Source organism: Aquarana catesbeiana, linkage group LG11 (genome assembly GCF_042186555.1).
Source record: "Aquarana catesbeiana isolate 2022-GZ linkage group LG11, ASM4218655v1, whole genome shotgun sequence".
NCBI classification, from domain to species: Eukaryota; Metazoa; Chordata; class Amphibia; order Anura; family Ranidae; genus Aquarana; species Aquarana catesbeiana.
This window is the reverse complement of record NC_133334.1, coordinates 95,105,419-95,125,719: the sequence shown is the minus strand read 5'-3', so window position 1 is coordinate 95,125,719 and position 20,301 is coordinate 95,105,419. Positions and strand designations below refer to the sequence as shown.

Sequence of the window (20,301 nt, the reverse complement as noted above, 5' to 3'; positions counted from 1 at the left end):
GGGACATGTTAGCTAATAGCATTTCGGATGGGAATTGGCCGCCTTGTAAGATATTATTATACAGTTTAGTAAGGTGTGGGGTAATGATGGGGGCAAATTTTTTATAGTAGGAAGTGGAATAGCCGTCAGGGCCTGGGGCTGTTGATATCTTTAAAGTTCCAATGATTCTGCTAACTTCTGTGTCTGTACAAGGAGTATTGAGAGAATCAATTTGATCCCTGGAAAGAGTGGGTAATGTGATGTTGTTGAGCCAGTCCAGAGAGGACTGTTTGGGGGATGATTGCGATGATGAAAGAAGATTTTTATAGAAGTCTAAGAATAGTCTCATGACTTCTTTGGGATGGGACACGGTATTTCCAGATGAGTTCCTCAATTTGTATGTGTGGGTTGGTTTAGTAGATTGATTAAGTTTTCTAGCAAACATGGTGGAATATGAATTACTGTTGAGTAAGAATCTGGCTTTAGACCATCTGAGGGCCTTTTCGGTGTCCGATGCTAGTAATGTGTCTAAAGTAGTGCGTTTCTCTTGAATCTGTTTAAAAAGGTCACTAGATGGGTTTTGATTGTTTCTGTGATATAAATGGTTTAGATCGTTTGTGAGGGATCTAATATCTGCAAGTTTGGATTTGTTTTTAATTGAAGCTATATTTAATCAGATGGCCTCTCATTACCGCTTTATGTGCCATCCAGATGTTTGTAGGAGACATGTCTGGTGTTACGTTATGTGCAAAGTATTCCTCAAGGTGAGATAGGATTTGTTGGTTGTTTGATGGATCTGTGAGCAAGGAGTCGTTTATTCGCCATGTGTGTGTTGTGTTGGTAAGACCTATACGTGAAGTGTTAAAGGAGATTATATGGTGATCAGACCAAGGACATGCATGGATTTCTGCCTTAGAGGAATTGGCCAGTAGGATTGGGGTGCAGAAGATATAATCAAGTCGAGCAAAGCTGTTATGCGGGTGGGAATAGAATGTGTAGGATTTGATACCTATGTTGTGAGCTCTCCAAGTATCCACTAATTGATGGTTATATAGTGATCTGTTCAAAGATTTGGGGAAAGCTTTAGAGGATGGGACAACTTTGCTTCTGTCCAGAGCAGAATGAGCAGCTAAATTGAAGTCACCGCCCACTATTAGATGTGTGGAAAGATAATTGTCTAGGGTATCAAAAAATTTGTTGAAAAAGTTTGAGTGAGCATCATTTGGAGCATATACTGAGGCAATGGTGACAGAACGTCCTTTAATTGAGCCTTTCAAAATCAAATAACGACTGTCTGGGTCTTTAATGATATTTTGAACCTCAAAAACCACCGAGTTCCTAATAAATATGGCAGCACCCCTGGATTTTGTGTTGTAAGTAGTGCAATAAAATTGGCTGAAGCTTTTGTCAAAAAATTTAGGGTGTTTGTCTGTAGCGAAGTGAGTTTCTTGCATTAATATTATATCTGCTCCCAATCTTTTATAGTGGCGAAAAGCTTTCTTTCTCTTGTGAGGTGAATTAATGCCCTGGGCATTGTGAGAAATCACCTTGAGACCCATTGTATTAGTGTTAGAAAGCGATGATAGTTGTGAGGTAGTGGCAACGAATCACAAGGCCCAGGGCAGAGCATATGGCAAATTTGGTGTGGTATTAGTAATATGGGTAACCATGATAACATTAATAAAGAAAAATTACCTGAGATAGAGAAAAATCTAGAGGTCACTGTATTGCCATCTATATCTTCAGAAATACAATATATCAAAATATACTTCAAAATTTTGTATTGGTATTTTCTTATTGGCCACTCTATATTAAATAAATTATATTTATATATGTAAATGTTGGAGATTTGGGAACCTGAACAGTAGAACCTTAGAGATAATGAACTCCTAGATAATAACAGTGCTACCGTGCACAACAATGCACCATCATAATGCCTTGAGTAAAATAAAGAGAATTTGTTTGACCTTTTCAAAATTTTGTAAAAATAAAATATTTTAGTATAATTATGAGAAAAATTATATATAGCTTGGGGATCAGGGTGAGAGGCACTGCCTGACCGAAAATAATATTGTTGTGGACAATACTGTCCATCACTCACAAATGGAGCATCCACCATTAAAACAATGGATAGCAGGATCAGTCGTAGAAATGTATCCACTATTTGAACCATGCTTTTGGAGTCCTTTGTGAGTAGGGGGACAAACTAGCGGAGGCGGAGCAGAACAGCCTCAGCGAGGATTCTATATGCAGAAATAATAGAGCATGTTGTGACATATGTTGAAAAAATTAGTAGAAAAAACATCATAAAAGAAGAGGAAGGAAAAAAAAAAAAAAAAAAAAAAGGGGGAAAAAGATTAAATGTATATGATCACTTAAGATCACATAGTAGGAACTGTGATAGATCTTCCCAATATCTTTTAAAGGTATAGAACTGTTTTACTAAACATAGTAAATCAAACTTCAAAACTTGTACATTTTTAGAACTATAAAAATTGTTCTTAGCATCCTGTAAAGGAAGAAGAAAAACAAAACAAAACAAAAACAAAATCCAGAGGAATGGTGAACTTTCAGCTGCAAATGTGCTTCATCTTTATCCTTAGGGATCCAAATTTCTGAGTGCTGGACGCCATCTTCCTTGTCCACGACGCGTGGCTGGGGTGGCCCAGATGGGTGAAGTATGAGGAGTGGTAGGAGATCTTGCAACTGCACCTGGATCCAAAAGACCCAATTTTACCAGGAGATCTTTACCTTCCGAGATGTTGAAAACTGTATAAGTGGTGCCATTGTGTGGTACTGATAACTTAAATGGAAAACCCCATCGGTATCTGATGTGAGCTGATTGTAATACTGAAGTTATCTCTTTAATTTTACGTCTTCTTTCCAGGGTAGCTTGTGAGATGTCTGGAAATATTTGAATTTTGGATCCATCCAATTCAATGTTATGCATATTCCTAGATGCTCTTAGTATGCTTTCTTTTGTGATAAAGTCTTTCATGCATAGAATAATGTCACGTGAAGGTTTGTCTGGAGGTGGTTTAGGACGCAAGGCCCTATGAATTCTGTCGCACACAAATGAGGATGGAGGTAAATCTGGAAGGAGATTGTGGAATAGCTTGGATACTGCTGGCATCAATTCGGTGACAGACTCTGGAATACCACGAATCCTCAGGTTGTTCCTGCGGTTTCGATTGTCCAAATCTTCCACTTGAGATTGTAAGTATGAGTGGTTTTCAGCTAATAGCTCAAAGTCCCTTCTAAGATCATTGTGTGCAAGTGACAGCTCATCATGTTTGGTTTCAAGAACATCTGTGCGTCCTCCCAGGGTTGCTATTTCTTGTGTGAGTGTGTTTGTTGTTTTTTGGAGTTCACACTGTATTTTGTCTACAAGTTTTTCGTAGATCTTAGTTAAACTGGAGTCCAAATCTGCTTTTGTGATCTGAGAGGGGAGGTCACTGCTTTGTGTTGAAGACTTATGTGGAGAGCCACTAGCAGTTGTAGGGGACTGTACGGGTGACGAAGTAGTGCCTTTATGCGCCATTTTATTCTGCTCCTTGTTGCGCAGTGGGTATGTGATTGAAGAGTGCTTTTGCGCACGGCGATTGAACGCCTTCTTGCCTGACGGCATGCACTAGTATGAAATGTAGGGATGCTTATAAAAAAATGTAATTATTTAAGGTAATTGATCCTTACAGTGTGTGTTAAATCCTCGCTGAATCGATGAAATTCTCAATTTCAGATGGTGAACTGCATCGCGCCTCGCATGCGCCCCCACTTAGTTATAGTTATGACTTTAGTTCATCTTAACACCCCAATCCTGTGGCAATAGCTTGTTTTGAATTTGTTGTGGGGCTACATGTTGCCTGATGAGGTGTACCCGTGAACTCGTGGGGGTAGAGACCAGAAACCCAGGACTCACGCCAGGATCCTAGGAGATTGTTTCAACTGCTTGGCAGCACCAATGTCTCTGTAGAGAGCAAATCTGGCTTGTGTGGTGGTAGCAGGATGACTCCTGCACCCAGATGTGGAGATAGGGTTGTTATCAGAAGGTAAGTCTCCTAATTCCGTGAACTGGTTCCACTCCCCCGCGATCGAAGTGATTTTGTATTGTCTTGGTATTGGGGTCTGGCCAAGGGGGGGCGAGGGAGTTACTGGCGGGCTCAAGGTATAGTGAGATGGATGCCCCTCACCTCTATCTCCGGAGCACAATCTCTTGTAGGGTAACTCTGGTGGCCCCCAGGACTCCCGAACTCCCAACCCACGGCCCGCGGAGCTGCCACGGGCGAGTTTGGAAGGAGCTGCCGCCTGATGAACTGTGCGCGGCAGCCGTGCGCGGAGAACCAACAAGTCCAGTAGGCCCCAAGATGGCAGATGGAGCTGGCCGGGGTCTGCGGATGGCCAGGATTTACCAGACAGGCAGGGGTCCGTTTAGGGGATGCCCAGGGACCTGGATGGGGGGGTTATTGGGGGATTCAGTGAGCTCTGGAGTAGGATGGCTGTGGATTACAACCGGGATAGCTCAGCTCCAGCAAAGCACGTCTCAAGATGGTGGCCGGTCACCAGAGGACATGAGCATATTTAAATGGCATCTAAGTAGAGAAAGGCCTCTATTTGTTTGTTGGGCTCATCTGCTGGTTGTAAAGGGGGATACTTTAGTGACTGTGGGGGGAGGATGGCAGACTGTGTGGCTCAACAGGCTCTGTAGAAGGGGAGCTGGGTGCAGCAAGATGGCCGCCGTCTTCCGGGAGTAGGCCGAAGCCGCGGTCTTTCCTAAGTGCGGCCTCTGCACGGGTGGGCCCCACTCCGTTTGGGCTACAGCTATCTCCCCAAGGGCCTGTATTACATCCCAGCTGACATCAGAATGGATTATCACAGACAAGCTGTGGATGGATGACAGGCTACTCACTGTGCTCAAGAGGGGTGGCTGCCGCTGGCTCACAGTCCATGTGATGATAGTCGGAGTTTAACGCCAGGAGTAGTCGGCTAAATTTCCTCAATATCCGCTGGGATTGCCACAAGGGATGCCCAGGGATGGATGGAAGAAGTTTGGTGTTTAACCACGGTGAGATGAGCAGTGGATGGCGGTGGATTGTAGCTGGATGAGCGGAGCTCAATATCAGCACGTCTTCCCTGCTTCAAGTCCATAACGATGAGGATCAGTGTCTTTAACCAGTAGTTCTCAACCTCAGTCCTCAAGTACCCCCAACTGGCCATGTTTTGGGTACTTCCCTTAGATAAAATAGCTCTTATCAATGCCATGTCATTGATATTGATTTAAAGCAGCTGTGCAAAGTAAAGGAAAACCTGAAAACATGGTCCATTGGGGGTACTTGAGGAGTGAGGTTGAGAACTACTGGCTTAGACCATAGGTTACGCAGATACCCTCAGGTACTTAGACACTGGTAAACAAAGTTGTAAGTACACCCCTAATAAAACCTCTCCCCCACTCCCAGCAAACCTATGTTTTGCAGCAAGCAATAAGGACTGAATAATAAGAATAGGGGTGGGGGGGGGGGGGTAAACAACACAGCAATGAATACTAACAGGCCCACATGACAGACTGGTCAAGAGAGGAACTCAAAAGAACTCAGAGAGCAGCTTGAAACACTTTACAATTGAAACTGTCATGGGGTGAAGTGTGCACAACCACCTGGTAAAACTTAAAGGTGTGAATAGAAAACCAGGTGGCAGCCTTACAAATATGGTAAACAGATGTCTGATGCTGAAAAGCACATGAAGCACTAATAAACCTGGTTACGTGTGCCTTTAAAGGGAAGGGTAACCCCTATTCTTTAAAATGTAGGCTTGAATAATGAGTGAACTAATCCACTTAGCAATAGTGGAACAAGAGACAGGATGTTCCCACAGGAATCCCCAGCCATGTAAGCAAAAAGATGGGGTGGTGGTGACATCACTGATTATATGGTCATAGACCAAATGAGGGTATGTCCATATTTGGTCAATGATGTCACTACATCCCCACTGCTGTCATATGTGGTGTGAGAGGTCGGGTTGATGCATTGATGGGTTGGATATACAAAGCTGGATTTTTTTTTTTTAATTAAATAACCTGTGACCCAAAAATTGTGTGTGTTAATTTACAACTGACTTTTTTTGTGAATTAGTAGGGGTTATCCAAAAGGGGCTTTCTGATTCTGATAAGTCTCGTCCTCTCTGCCCCCACAACCACTGGGCCAGGATTGTGGGGAACAGGCCCTTGTCCTCATCAACATGGGTGCCCCCAACTTGCCCCGCCCCCCCCCCCCCCCATCCTATGTTGAAGGCATTTTTGCTTGAGGTTCCTTTTTAAAATCCAAACCAGATCAGAAGGATCTAGTAATGATTTTGAAGAACACCACATGTCACTTTATCGCTGTGTGGGTGCCCCCCCTCCCCTTTAAAATACATACAGGATCCAAGATGTCTAGTATTAATTTTGGGGAAACCCCATATAATTTTTCATCTTTTTTAACATATTTTGCAAAAGTGACATATAGAAAAAAAGCTGTTGTCATTTTTGCATGCAAGCTTCCTATAGGTTGCAAATAATGGGAACCCTTCCCTAAATACATACCAGACCCTTATCCTTCTTAATGAGGGTCTGGAATGTACTTTTTGCCAATCCCTTGGTTATTAGCCTTAAAAATGAAGAAGATTGATTTGACAGATTCAGCTCCCATTGATTTTAATGGGGTATGGATTCGGCTTCCAAACACTTGATATTTTACTTTGACCATGCCTGGCAAATCTCAAACCTGACTCATCTCTAATCATGAGCACCTTTCGGGTCATTGGGAAAAATGATCTTCTCAATTCATAATTTTATTGTTTTTTTGTCTTATGCTTTATCATTCAGGTGGTTTACCAGGCACATATTTATACATCTCTGGTCACATAGTATCCCAACTGCACATTCACTTTTGAGTTGGATGTTACTGGTCAGTTGCTAGGTTGAGCACTAATGGTTTTGTGTTATATGTTTTCCCAATTCCAGTGCTGAGTTAGAAATTCACCATACCAGAGCAAGCCTGGATTTGCTAGTCAGATGGCATGGGGTGATCTAAAGAATGACTCTGCTTGTCCCACACTGTCAGAATGTTACAATGGCCTAGAATGAAACTGGGCATATGGCAATGACTCGATAGAGACTACTATTAGTCCCAAAACGCTCATGAAAAAGCCAATGGTTTGGTGGCTCCTGGAGCATAGGTTCCAAATGTGGGAGGTGGGATCTGCACTATCCATTGCACATTGGCTGACCGAGTCTGGAGCAATTGTTCCTTTAGCAAGAGGTTTTCCATGTATCACACAATGGGGATGCCCTAAGAATGAAACAGAGCTAGGAAGTGCCGTGGAGAGGCCAATTGGAAATGTTGCATGCCTACAGAAAAATGCTGGTAGTGTTAATGTGGTGGGAAAAACAGGACTTTTAACTTTTCAGTAGAATCCATTTCTTGGAGTACAGAGGATCTTTAATCATTACCACGCATGCAGAGAAAGCCCATATATAACCTCTCCCACTCCCAGCAAGCCTTAGTTTTGTAGCAAGTAATAGGGAAATCACAAGAACAGAGAGGAGGGACCTGTGTCCCATACTGTGCTCCAGGAAACAGATTTAACCAGTAAGTCAAGAATCCAATTTTCTTAGTCATACAGTAGGGGACACAAGATCTATTGTCATTACCATGGGATGTCCAAAAGCAGTCCAAATGAGGAGTGGGCAAACACCAACAAGCCCACATAACACATGGTTCAAGAAAAGCTTGACAGACTAAGAGCAGCTTGAAGCATCTTACACCCAAAACTGGCATCCACCTGTTAGAACTTAACAAACATATGAGCAGGTTACTAGGTGGCAGCCATTTAAATCTGTAAAACAGATTTCAGATGCTGATGTGCTAACCGATCTGGTGGAGTGCACATGGAAGGGGGACAACTCTATCTTTTATACCATAGGTTTGTACATTAACACGTATGATTTACCTAGTGATGGTAGAATGAGAAGCAGGGAAGCCCCTACAGGAACCTTCAAGAAGTACAAAGAATACGACTGCCTAAAAGACTCAGTAGCTGAGAGGTAAACTCCTTGACCTTGACCATGTAACAGTAGCACCCCAGTAGGCTACTAATGTTCAAATTTAGGTTTTGGCCTGTAGTCAGGGAGAGCAATGATTGTTTTGTTAACCACTTGCCCTGTGGAAGATTAACCCCCCTTCATCACCAGGCCATTTTTTGCAATACGGCACTGCGTTACTTTAACTGACAATTACACAGTCATGCAACGCTATACCCAAATAAAATTTATGTCCTTTTTACCAACAAATAGAGATTTCTTTTGGTGGTATTTGATCACCTCTGCAGTTTTTATTTATTGCGCTATAAACAAAAAAAGACTGAGAATTTTGAAAAAAAACAACAACATTTTTTACTTTCTGCTATAAAACACATCCAATAAAAAAAAAATCACATTTCTTTAAATTTAGGCCAATATGTATTCTGCTACATATTTTTAATGAAAAAAGTCCAAAAATGCAAAAGCGGGTGCCGGCCAATAGATTACTGGCAGCACATGCCAATCGTCTGGAACACACACAGGACAGGGCTCTGCCTATGTAAACAAGGCAGAGCTCTGTCCTGTCAGAGGGGAAGTGAAATTGATTACTTCCCATAGTAAAAGCACCATACACAGTACACAAACACTGGCTAGGCACACATTTAGCCCATTGAGCGCCCCTGATGTTTAACCCCTTCCCAGCCAGTGTTATTAGTACAGTGTCACTGATTCCCAAAAAGTGTTGAAAGTGTCAGTATGTCTGCTGCAATATCGCAGTCCCACTATAAGGCGATAATCGCCGCCATTACTAGCAAAATAAATAAATAAAAATATCCCATAATTTGTAAACGCTACAACTTTTGTGCAAACCAATCAATATACGCTTATTGGGATTTTTTTTTTACCAAAAATATGTAGCAGAATACATATTGACCTAAATTTATAAAAAAAATAGATTTTTTTCAATTTTCCTTATTGAATATGTTTTATACTGTAGCAAGAAGTAAAAAATATAGTCTTTCTTTCAAAACTGTCTATTTTTGTTTATAGTGCAAAAAATAAAAAACAGAGATGACCAAATACCACCAAAAGAAAATTCTATTTGTGGTACAGTGTCGCACAACCGCGCAACTTTCAGATAAAGTAACGCAGTGCCGTGTTTTGCAAAAAATGGCCTGGCCATGATGGGGGTAAATCTTCCAGAGGCCAAGTGGTTAATCACACACTGCCTGATTGCTGCTACAAAAACTTTAGCTATGGCCTAGAAACCAAAAGACCAACCAGATAAAGCTGTATTCCTAACCAACTTAACACACAAAAGCAATTTGAGCTTACAGTAGATTTGCCATTAAAAAATGGGATGCTTTTTGGAAACGATGGAGAGAGGAGGAACATTCCCTATCCCTTTGCTTCCCATCTTGCGGGAGCAGGACGGACTTCCTGTCACTCCTGGTATGACTGTGTTAAGTTTCCTACCAACACAGAGATTTCCTGTTATAAGGTATCTTACACCGAACTAGCCTAAGAAAACAAACGCAGCCCAAAGTTTCAAACATCATATCTACTGTAGGCAGGGATTAAAGCGATGCTATCCAGTCTCTAATGAGGATAAAACCTGTATAGACAAATAAAGGAGATTTTCTCTCCGGACTTTGCCGTTCTGTAGAAAGGGTGAATATGGCTTTACCCATACAATTGGCCTGCTTGACTGTCTGGATACATAGTTCAATGGAGGGAAAACTAGGATGGCCAGCTGAAAAAAACAAGGATAGCTGAAAAGGAAAATAGCATCAGAGCGAAAGGTTTGGCGATAAAGAAAAAAATATACATTGGTAACAAAAAAAATGAAAAAGCTTGCCTTTTTTGTTTTGTTCTTTTAAATAAAAGTCTAAGGGAAATAAATAAATTATTGCCCATACATACAGTATACAAACACAGGGTTTTTTTTTGTGCCATACCTGAAACAAACAGCAGGGGGCATTGAAGGAAAGCTCGCCTGTCCCAGGAAGCAGAGAGAAGAACGATCCAGAGCCAGGCAAAGGAGGCTCTGCCTGACCAAACCTCCAGGGCCATTTGAGCCCCTCTAATTATTCCTGGAGATCTATAGATCTACCCTGTGACTCTGACCCTCATTATTAACAAGAGGGCAGCTGTTCCCAAAAGAAAAATGGTGGTCTGTACTCCCCCCAGCCAGTGTGCAGACCGGGACAGAACAATGATGCCATCGAGAGTGCCTCCAGCACAGAGAAAACAGTCCAGCACAGGATAAAACAAGCAAAAGGGCAAACATAATCAAAAAATGGAGCCAAAGAAGGCACAGAAAAGGAAAAGATCAAGGTAAAAAAGGGGAAACATATAGGGAGATAGAAAAAAAAAACAAAAAGGGATAGGCAGCCCTGTGAGATACAAGGGACCAAAGGAGTGAAATGAATGAACTAGCTGCCCCTTCCAAGCCTGAGCCCACAGACACTTACTGGCAGATTTTGTTCCTAAAGAGGAAACACTGCAGGACCCCATAAAGACCCACAGAAGGGGTTCCCAGGCAGTTTAGCACAATTTAGCAGCCTGAGCACTGGGACCTCAAACTGGGAGAGGCTCAACCCAGCAGGATACTGCACGAAGGCAGATGTGGAGACATAGTACTGCTTACTCTTCGCTGGTGCGTGGAGGTATGAGAAAAAAAAGAAGAATGGGGTGGGGCCAAACTAGGCCTTTAATTCATGCTATTCCCTGGACCTGAGGGAGTGGAAGAAAGGGGAAGCCTATCATTAGTATGCTGCCATGTTGGCGTCAGGAAAACCTTATTCTGAACGCTGGAAACTGACAGCTGAAAACCGACTATGAAAAACGTCAGTTTTACAGCTTTTACATACCAAGTTTATGCAAGTTTAGAAGCAGTTATGAGCATTTGAGGTTAGAAGCTTTTTTAAAGATAACCTCAGGAGACCCTCCCAAATGCCCACAATGCATTAAAAACAAGTACATTATTAACTATTTCAGCCATTCTGTGAGAGAAGAGAGAGCAGTGTGCTTGTAGATAGCTGTCTTATTTTTTGTGTTTTCACTATGGATCTTGAATTTTTCTGCTTTCAAAGAAATGCCTGTAACTTCAACTGCCTCAGGGGCTGCCGAAAAAAAACCCAACTGCTCCTAAATTTCAGTTTAGCAGCTGTAGTGTACATGAGGCCTTATACTTTAGATGTTTTGCTTTTCCTGACTTAATCCCATTTCCCCCCTCCCTTATAATGCTGATCCTTCCACCCTATCTTGCTTTTCATCAATACACTTGTAACAGTATGTGTAACCACTTTTATACAGATGATATATTGTATTTTAAAAGCATTTTTCCTTTGCTTTAAAGGGGTTCCAAAGGCTAGAAATTTTTTACCTTAATGCATTTCCTGCATTGAAGTGATTGTAAACCAAGGATTTTTTTTTAACATAACAAACGTTATACTTACCTGAGCTTTGCAATGGTTTTCCGTGGAGTAGCCCTGATCCTCCTTTTCTTGGGTCCCCCACCGGTGCTCCTGGCCTCTCCCCCCTGCCGAGTGCCTCCATAGCAAACCACTTGTTAGCTCCAAAGCCCCTCTGTGTGTCCATTGGCACACAGTGCATGGCTCGGCCCGCCCCCTCTCTCTCCTCACTGGCTGTGATTGACAACAGCAGAAGCCGATGGCATTAATGTAAAATGCATTAAGGTAAAAAAAAAACTACAGCTTTACAACCATTTTAGGGTAGAAAAAGGTCCTAGTATTTGTATACCCCCCCCCTTATCTCGATTCAGTGCTGTGCACATCTGCAGCAGCTCTTACCTTTCTCTGTGCTCACAGAGGCAGCAGTGGGGGTCACTGGCTCTTGCTGCTGTCAATCAATTAAAAGCCCAATGAAATAAGTGAGGCTGTAAAATGCTGTGAATGGGGCTTTTACACAATAGGGCTAAAATAATTAACTGCAACATTGCAATTTTCAATGATTGCTCCAATATGCAAATGTAAGTTACAGTACAGTGAGGATTTTCTCAAAAACAGGCATCAAGATACAACATACTGAGAGGACTTGCAGCACAATATTAAGACCTTGAGACTGGCAGTGATCACATGTGCAAATGTATAGTATAGAGTACATATAGTTGGGAAGGTGAAATAAAGACACTGGTCTATCTAGTTCAGTGGTTCTCAACCTGGGGGTCAAATGACGATTTGCCAGGAGTCACCGAATCCTGGGCTGTTCCTGTAGCACACATCGCTCTCCCAACCTTTTTGCAGCCGTCCAGCAGGGCTGTCCCTGGAGACCGCGACCGCCCACTCAGCCTCTTCGCAGCCGCCCATTCAGTTCACGGCATGGCTGGGGGACAGAGACTAGAGGTCAGCTGACTGGTGAGGAATGTGAAGTGGGAGGGGCTGGAGGAGACCATATCTCCTGATTTCGGCATAGGTGTCACTGCTATGAGACACCACAACAGTTCGGAGACACAGTAACACTACCTGTGATTATAGTTGCCATTAAAAGTCCCCACTACGGTTCTCAGATCAGCAGATGACCTTGATCAAGAGCACCTAAGTTGGCTTATCAGAACTCCCCCCAGCACTGCCACTGATCCCACACCCCGCCAAGGAGTAAGAGAAGGAATAAAAATAGAGAATACATGGAAGGGGGGGAACAAAGAAAAAGGGAGAGAAAGAATAATGCCGCATACACACGATCGGACATTCCGACAACAAAATCCATGGATTTTTTCCGACGGATGTTGGCTTAAACTTGTCTTGCATACACACGGTCACACAAATCTTGTCGGAAATTCCGAACGTCAAGAACGCGGTGACATACAACACGTACGACGAGCCGAGAAAAATGAAGTTCAATAGCCAGTGCGGCTCTTCTTCTTGATTCCGAGCATGCGTGGAACTTTGTGCGTCGGAATTGTGTACACATGATCGAATTTTATGACAAAGGATTTTGTTGTCGGAAAATTTGAGATCCAGATCTCAAATTTTGTGTGACGAAAATTCCGATGGAAAATGTCCGATGGAGCCTACACACGGTCGGAATTTCCGACAACAAGCTCCCATCGAACATTTTCCGCCGGGAAATCCGACCGTGTGTACGTGGCATTAGAGAACCAGAAAAATGGCTAGAGAGAGGGATGGGGGGAACAAGAAATTAGGAAAGAGGGAGATAAAAGGGAAAGAAAAAAGAACAAAGAGAAAGAGTGGTACATCCTAAAATGTACCATAAGGGGTTTTAATACTGTACGAGTGGAAGGAACTCAGGGAGAGCTAAATGTCCGTGGGTTAGGGGTGCAAATTACTGGTCTTGCCTTGGGTGCTGACACCCCACGCTACGAAAATAATTATAATGTTGGGGGTCCCCACAACTTGGGAAATTTTATCAAGGGGTCACTGCACTAGGATGGTTGAGAACCACTGATCTAGTTCAACCTATATTTGTATGTATTTGTCACTGTGGATTCTAATATTCGTATATATTTTGATTCTGGGAAACTCATCTAAGAATTTACGTTTTGTAAGTTAATTACACTCTCTGCTGAAACCAAACTGTGGAAGGGAATGTTTTAAATTTACCAGTCTGCCTGTAATGGGTAATGTATTCAGAAATCGTAAACACACAGCAGAATGAAACACACCTGCCACTGCCTATGAAGCATAGCAATAAGCCAAGTAGACAATATAAGCTTCTTCTCCTTTCCCTTTCTCTTTCCCCCACCCACTCCCTCCTTTTTCTTTCTCATATGTGTTTTTTTATCTCCAGATATGTCAGAGTGCTTCTCCTGAGGAAGCAAATTTTTCTATCTCGCAAAACGCATCAAGAATTTCAGCACTAATCCTCATATTTGCCTATTGATATTAGCATGGACAAATCTGGCTCATGCAAGGTTTTTCCAAACTTGTACACAGTAATGTGACGTGTGTACTTTTACTGTTGATATATTATGATACTCATGTTTTGATATGTGTGAATTATTTCTGTAAACAATAAGTATGTATTTATGAAAATACATGTTTTGTCATGTGACTCACAAAGTACCTTGGGTTATAAGTAGTTGTACAGACAATATAATCTTAACCTACATACCGTACATACTAGAGTATAAGCCAAGATTTTCAGCCCTTTTTTTTGGGCTGAAAGTTCCCCCCTCGGCTTATACTCGAGTCATCGCTGTCTGTCTGCATGATCAGCGTGTCATGCAGACAGACGGCGGCCATTCCACTTTTCAAAAGCCACGCCTCCTCGTCTATGATAGGCAAAACACTCCATTTCCCAGCATTCAGCGTTCAGCCTATCATGGACACCCTCTCATCCTCATCTGTAGTATGAGGATAAGCAGATGTCTGTGATAGGCTGGCCGCTGACTGCTGGGAAATGGAGTGTTCTGCCTATCATAGACGAGGAGGAGGCGCGGCTTTTTTTACAGTGGAATGACCGCCGAATGTTATCGCACGCTGATCGGTGGATGCAGAGCGCCACACAGAGGATGCAGATCGCCACACAGAGGATGCAGATCGCCACACAGAGGATGCAGATCGCCACAGGGACACATGCACAGAACACAGGTAGGTGACTCATGCAAACGACACATGCACAGGACACAGGTAGGTGACACATGCACAGGATACAGGTAGGTGACACATGCACAGGACACAAGTAGGCTGCAAGGGACACATGCACAGGACACAGGGAGGCATGCAGCTGCAGATGGGCATTGTTGACCCTCTTTTTCCACTAACAGTAGGTGCTGCATTTCTCACCCTCGGCTTATACTCGGGTCAATAAGTTTTTCCCTTTTTTTTTTGGTAAATTTAGGGGCCTTGGATTATATTCGGATCGACCTATACTCGAGTATATACGGTACTTGCCTGTGTATGTTAGGGTAACCAGACATGCCCATTTTGAGGGACAGTCCCTGAGTTTTGGAGGGTGTCTCTGGAGAAAAAGTGTACCCAATAATTCCCCATTTCAAAGATGGAATCCCTGATCACTTCCCAGTTTCTATAATAGTGTCCCTAGCTTGGGACTGCAATGTAATAACCATTGGCTACACCTTCAGAAATTTACCAGTCATAATTCTTTTGGGCATTAGTATCTTTCCTGCAAGATCCTACCCTGGACCTACAGGCTCTTAGCGGCTGTGGATAATATCTGCAGTACTTGGCGCTACCCCCAGCCCTCTGTACCTTCATCTGTAGAAGTAGGAGTCCTGCCCATGGCCCTAAAACTTCAGATAAGCTGTGAGCAATGGGGCAAGGGGGCTGTAGGCTTAATAGGCTGCAAGAAATTGGCAGTGTTAGGGGAGAGATGCAGGGTTAAACAGTTCTGGAAGAGGCGTTTAAGGGTGAGTAGTAGGGATGAGCCAAATGTACATGGGTTCTGTTTGAGCAGGGTTTGAAGAGCATTAGATAAGTTGCTGAGCCTGTAAAATCTGTAATAGCTTTTAAGCTAGGGATTGTCAAAGTAATGCCATGGGGAGCTGGGCAATGATCTGGGGATAATGCAAGAAGAATTTATTCAAAAATGTAATTCTGCCGGGAGCAGCGATTTTAATAATGCGTAAAGTGAAATTTTACAAATGCAAATTTCCTTTATCCGCTGATCGGCTCCATCATTCAGGGAACACAGAGCTCTGAATAGTGACAGGCGATTTTGCTGATTTTTTTATTGCCTGCAAAGCAGGGAAAAAGACAGCAAGATTGCTTAGTAAAAGCACCACATAACACACACATTACCCATAGTTAGGCACATATTTAACCCCTTGATTGCCCCTAGATGTTAACCCCTTTCCAGCCAGTGCCATCAATACAGTAACAGTGTAAAGTATTAGCACTGATCACTGTATTAATGTCATTATTGTTGTCAGTGTCAGTTAGTGTACCCCCAACCAGCATCAGCTAGTGTCAGATTGACCGCCATACTATTACAGTCCCTCTATAAGTCGCTGAGCACCGCCATCATGAGTATAAAAAAAAAAAAAAATTAAAAATTTAAATACCAGTATCTACAGTGGGGAAAATAATTATTTGATCTCCTGCAGATTTTGTAAGTTTGCCCACTTACAAAGAAATGAAGGGTCTAAATTTTTTTATCATAGGTGTATTTTAAATGATAGAGACAGAATATCAACCAAAAATCCAAAAAAAAAACCACATAAAACAAATGCTATAACTGAAGTTGCTGTTCAGTAAGTAAAATACAGTAAGTATTTGATCCCCAAGCAAAACATGACTTAGTACTTGGTGGAGAAACCCTTATTGGTAAGCACAGAGGTAAGACGTTTCTTGTAGTTGGTTACCAGGTTTGCATACATCTCAGGAGGGATTTTGATCCGCTCTTTTTTACAGATCTTCTCTAAATCTTTAAGATGTATTAGCTGTTGCTTGGTACAGTAACTGAAAGTTTCAGCTCCCTCCATAAATTTTCTATAAAATTAAAGGGCTAGAGGCTGGCTAGGTCACTCCATCTTCTTAATGTGCTTCTTCTTGAGCCACTCCTTTGTTGCCTTGGCAGTATGTTTTGGGTCATTGTAATGCTAAAAGACCCATCCATGACCCATCTTCAGTGTTCTGGCTGTGGGAAGAAGTTTCTCATCCAAGATTTTGCAATACATGGCCCCGTTGATTGACCCCTCAATGCGGCAAAGTCGGCCTGTACCTTTAGCAGAGAAACAGCCCCAAAGCATTATATTTCCACCTTTGTGCTTGACTGTAGGGATGGTGTTCTTGGAGTCATAGTCAGCATTTTTCTTCCTTCAAACATGGTGAGTCCCCCTCCTCAAGAAGGCACATGTACAGTCAAGCCAATGAACATCTAAATGATTCAGAGAAGGATTGGGAGAAAGTGCTGTGGTCAGATGCAACCAAAATTGAGCTTGTTGACATTCACTTGACTCGCTGTGTTTGGAGGAAGAAAAATGCTGACTACAACCCTAGGAACACCATCCCTACAGTCAAGCACAGAGTTGGAAACATGATGCTTTGAGGCTTTTTCTCTGCTAAAGGGATGAAGGGCCAATGTACAGGGCCATGTATTGTAAAATCTTGGCTGAGAACCTTTTTCCCTCAGCCAGAACACTGAAGATGGGTCGTGGATGGGTCTTCCAGCATGGCAATGACCCAAAATATACCGCTGAGGCAACAAAGAGTGGCTCAAGAAGAAGCACATTAAGGTCATGGAGTGGCCTAGTCAGTCTCCAGACCTTAATCCTATAGAAAACGTATGAAGGGAGCTGAAAATTCGAGTTGCCAGGAGACAGCCAAGAAACCTTAAGGATTTAGAGAAGATCTGTAAATTAGACCAAAATCCCTCCTGATATGCGTGCAAACCTGGTCACCAACTACAGGAAACGTCTTACCAAGTCATGTTTTGCTTGGGGATCAAATACTTACAATATTTTACTCACTAAACTGCAACTTAATTTATAGCTTTTGTTTTATGTGCTTTTTCTGGATTTTCAGTTGATATTCTGTCCCTATCATTTAAAATACACCTATGATAAAAATTATAGACCCTTCATTTATTTGTAAGTGGGCAAAATTACAAACTCTGCAGGGGATACAGTGGGGAAAATAATTATTTTCCCCACTGTATACCAGAAGCTGTAACTTTCGCACAAACCAAATAATATACACTTATTGGGATTTTTTTTTCTGTACCAAAGATATGTAACAGAATTAATTTTGGTCTAAATTCATGAAGAAATTACATTTTTTAAATGTTTCTATTGGATATGTTTCATAGCAAAAAATACAAAATATTGTTTTTTTTTCAAAATTTACCAACTTTTTAAATTTAATTTACATTATTATTTAACTGTGTGAACTATCTAGCTGTGTGAAAAAAAATATACAGTGGAGGTCAAGTGGTTAAATAACATCTGGGGTTGCCCTAAACCTGTCTGTTGTACAATATATACAACCTAATACAGCAAAATTGATATTTTTAAAGAAAAAATGCTGTTTAAATGCCAGTTAATGACATTTCCATGCCAGCTTGTTTTTCTTTGTAAAAAAAAAAAAAAAAAAAAAAAAAAGCAGCATGCCCCCTCCCCCTCCCAAAATAAGTACCAGACCCTTAAAAATCTGGTAAGTATTTTGGGAGACGTTTGGGAGGTCTCTATGTTATTTTTAGCAAAAAAAATGCCAGTGGTGAAACATAATTTACCCACAATTAAAAGTATTTTTTTTTTTCTTTGTAAATTACATTTTGTTGTAGTACATCCTAAAGCAAGGATGGAGGATGGCAAGAAAAAAAAAAGGCAATTCATACCAGACCCTCCAGATCTGGTATGGATTTTAAGGATTAACCTTGTGCAAATAAAAAAAAAAAGTGTGAGGTCCAAAATCCCCACCAGAACCTTATCTTAACATGCGGCACAGCAGCCTGGGAAAGTTGGAGATGATTGTTTGGAATCCCTCACCTAAGCCATACCAGGCCACATGCCATCAACATGGAGGGGTGGATACCTTGCAAGCACAGAATCTTGTGCAACGTTCCACCTGGCTTATCCCTAGTAAGCAGTGTTGGAAGATGGTTGTAGGGGTAAGCAGTGTTGGAAGGAAGTTGCAGAGGGGAGCAATGTTGGAACAGAGTTGTAGGGGCAAATAGTTTTGGAAAAGGGCTGCAGGGGTTGCAGAGGTGAGCAGTAATGGAAGAGATTTGCAGGTGGTGCAGAAATGAGCAGTAGTGAAAGGGGGTTACAGGGGGTGCAGCAGTGAACAGCGTTAGAAGAGAATTGCAGAAAGGGCAATGGTGAGACCTGTTGGAAGAGAGTTGCAGGGTGTGAAGAAGTGACCAGTGTTGGAAGGGGGTGCAGGTGTGAACAGTTTTTAAAGAGAGTTGCAGGGCTGGTCCAAAGTGAACAGTGTTGGAACAAGTGACAGAGACACTTGTCAATGCAGGGCAAAGTAAATGTCTCTTTAAAGGATGACTGCAGGTTTGCTACTTCTGACTACAGCACAATGTGCACTTGGGTGTACAGAACATTCTCCTGATCATTGCACTCGACATTGTACTGTGCATTATATACTGGATTCCTGCACTCGACTGTCTATACTGCTATTACATATTCCTGACCAAAGTGTTCAGTATCTCAGCAGTTGCTGGTTACTAGGTAGTCCCTGATGTTTTAATGATGTTTCCAGAAAAAAAAAATGTCTGTACCCACACACTGTTTTACATGTTTGTTGAACCTTATAATAATGTTGCAGGCCTGAGCATCCAGCCCTTAACTTGTGGTGATGGACAGACAGCCTGCTACGTGTACCACGTTTTTCTTCTTGATGACTTCAAGACATGCCTTCTAATTATGCATGCATAGCTTGGTGCATGTTATTTCAAATCTGTTTATTTTGAATTTACACCATTAGAGTGTGCCTCTTGTTCCAAAAGTTTATGACCAGCTGTTCAAGGACATGTTAAAAATGTTGGTGTGATTTTGTGGGTGTGGCTATCAGAGGGGTGTGATTTTGGAAGTGAGGTTAAAAGTGAGCAATGCCAGTAGAGTGTCCCTGGATTTAATCTTTAAAATCTGGTCACCTTAGTGTATGTATATATGATGGGGTGGGGGTAAAGCTTATTGCACTGCAATCAAACACAAAGCTCACTGCATTGCAATCACAAAACATATCTTCAAATATACTTACCACATTCATAGGTAGGACAGCAGGAACCACCAGAAGGCGGCATTCCTACAAGAGTGCTGTTTGGTGTACTGCATGATCCAGAAGCAGGCGGGCAATCGACTGGCCTGTGATCTATGCTGCCATCCTTATTACATGTTTTTTTCTGGCAATTTGATACCCATGTATCTCCAGGCTGCAAAATATGAAAGCAAAATAACAAAGTTCAGAAGACAAATTAACTGGTTTTCTTTTTTAATGTTACATACACATAGATCTAAACTTTAAACTTTTTGCTGTGGCTGCACAAGTGTTATCTTTCTTTCTATATAAATTCTGGTTACCATTCTGTGGATATTCGGTTTTCTCTGGGTTTTGTAATTCTCAGATCAGGGTCTGGAGTCCAAAGGATTCAAAGAGTCTTGGGTTTTATGAAGTCTTTAAACAAGTGTTCGGGTCTTGCCATAGGTCAGCAGGGTATGGGTGCAGGTGTGCACAGCCCTCATAATGAAGGACCTGGCCATATTGCAGGGCTGCTGTTGGGAGACAGGTGTGCTCCAGCCAGGAGACAGGTCTGTTAGGTTGAGGGGGATAGGTGTGCTCCACCCAAAAGCCAGGAGGTCTCAGGCTAGGTAA

General features: G+C 42.1%; 1 protein-coding gene across 1 annotated transcript in view; it reads right to left on the bottom strand.

Moving 5' to 3' along the window:
* Positions 1–19,845, bottom strand: part of LOC141111713 (intestinal mucin-like protein) — a 41,150-nt gene extending 21,305 nt beyond the window's left edge. Inside the window, exon 1 of the mRNA XM_073603857.1 lies at positions 19,690–19,845. Within this exon, the coding sequence (XP_073459958.1) occupies positions 19,690–19,732 (43 nt within the window). The 5' untranslated portion in view covers positions 19,733–19,845. The remainder of the gene's footprint in view (positions 1–19,689) is intronic.
* Between the last annotated feature and the right edge of the window lie 456 nt (positions 19,846–20,301).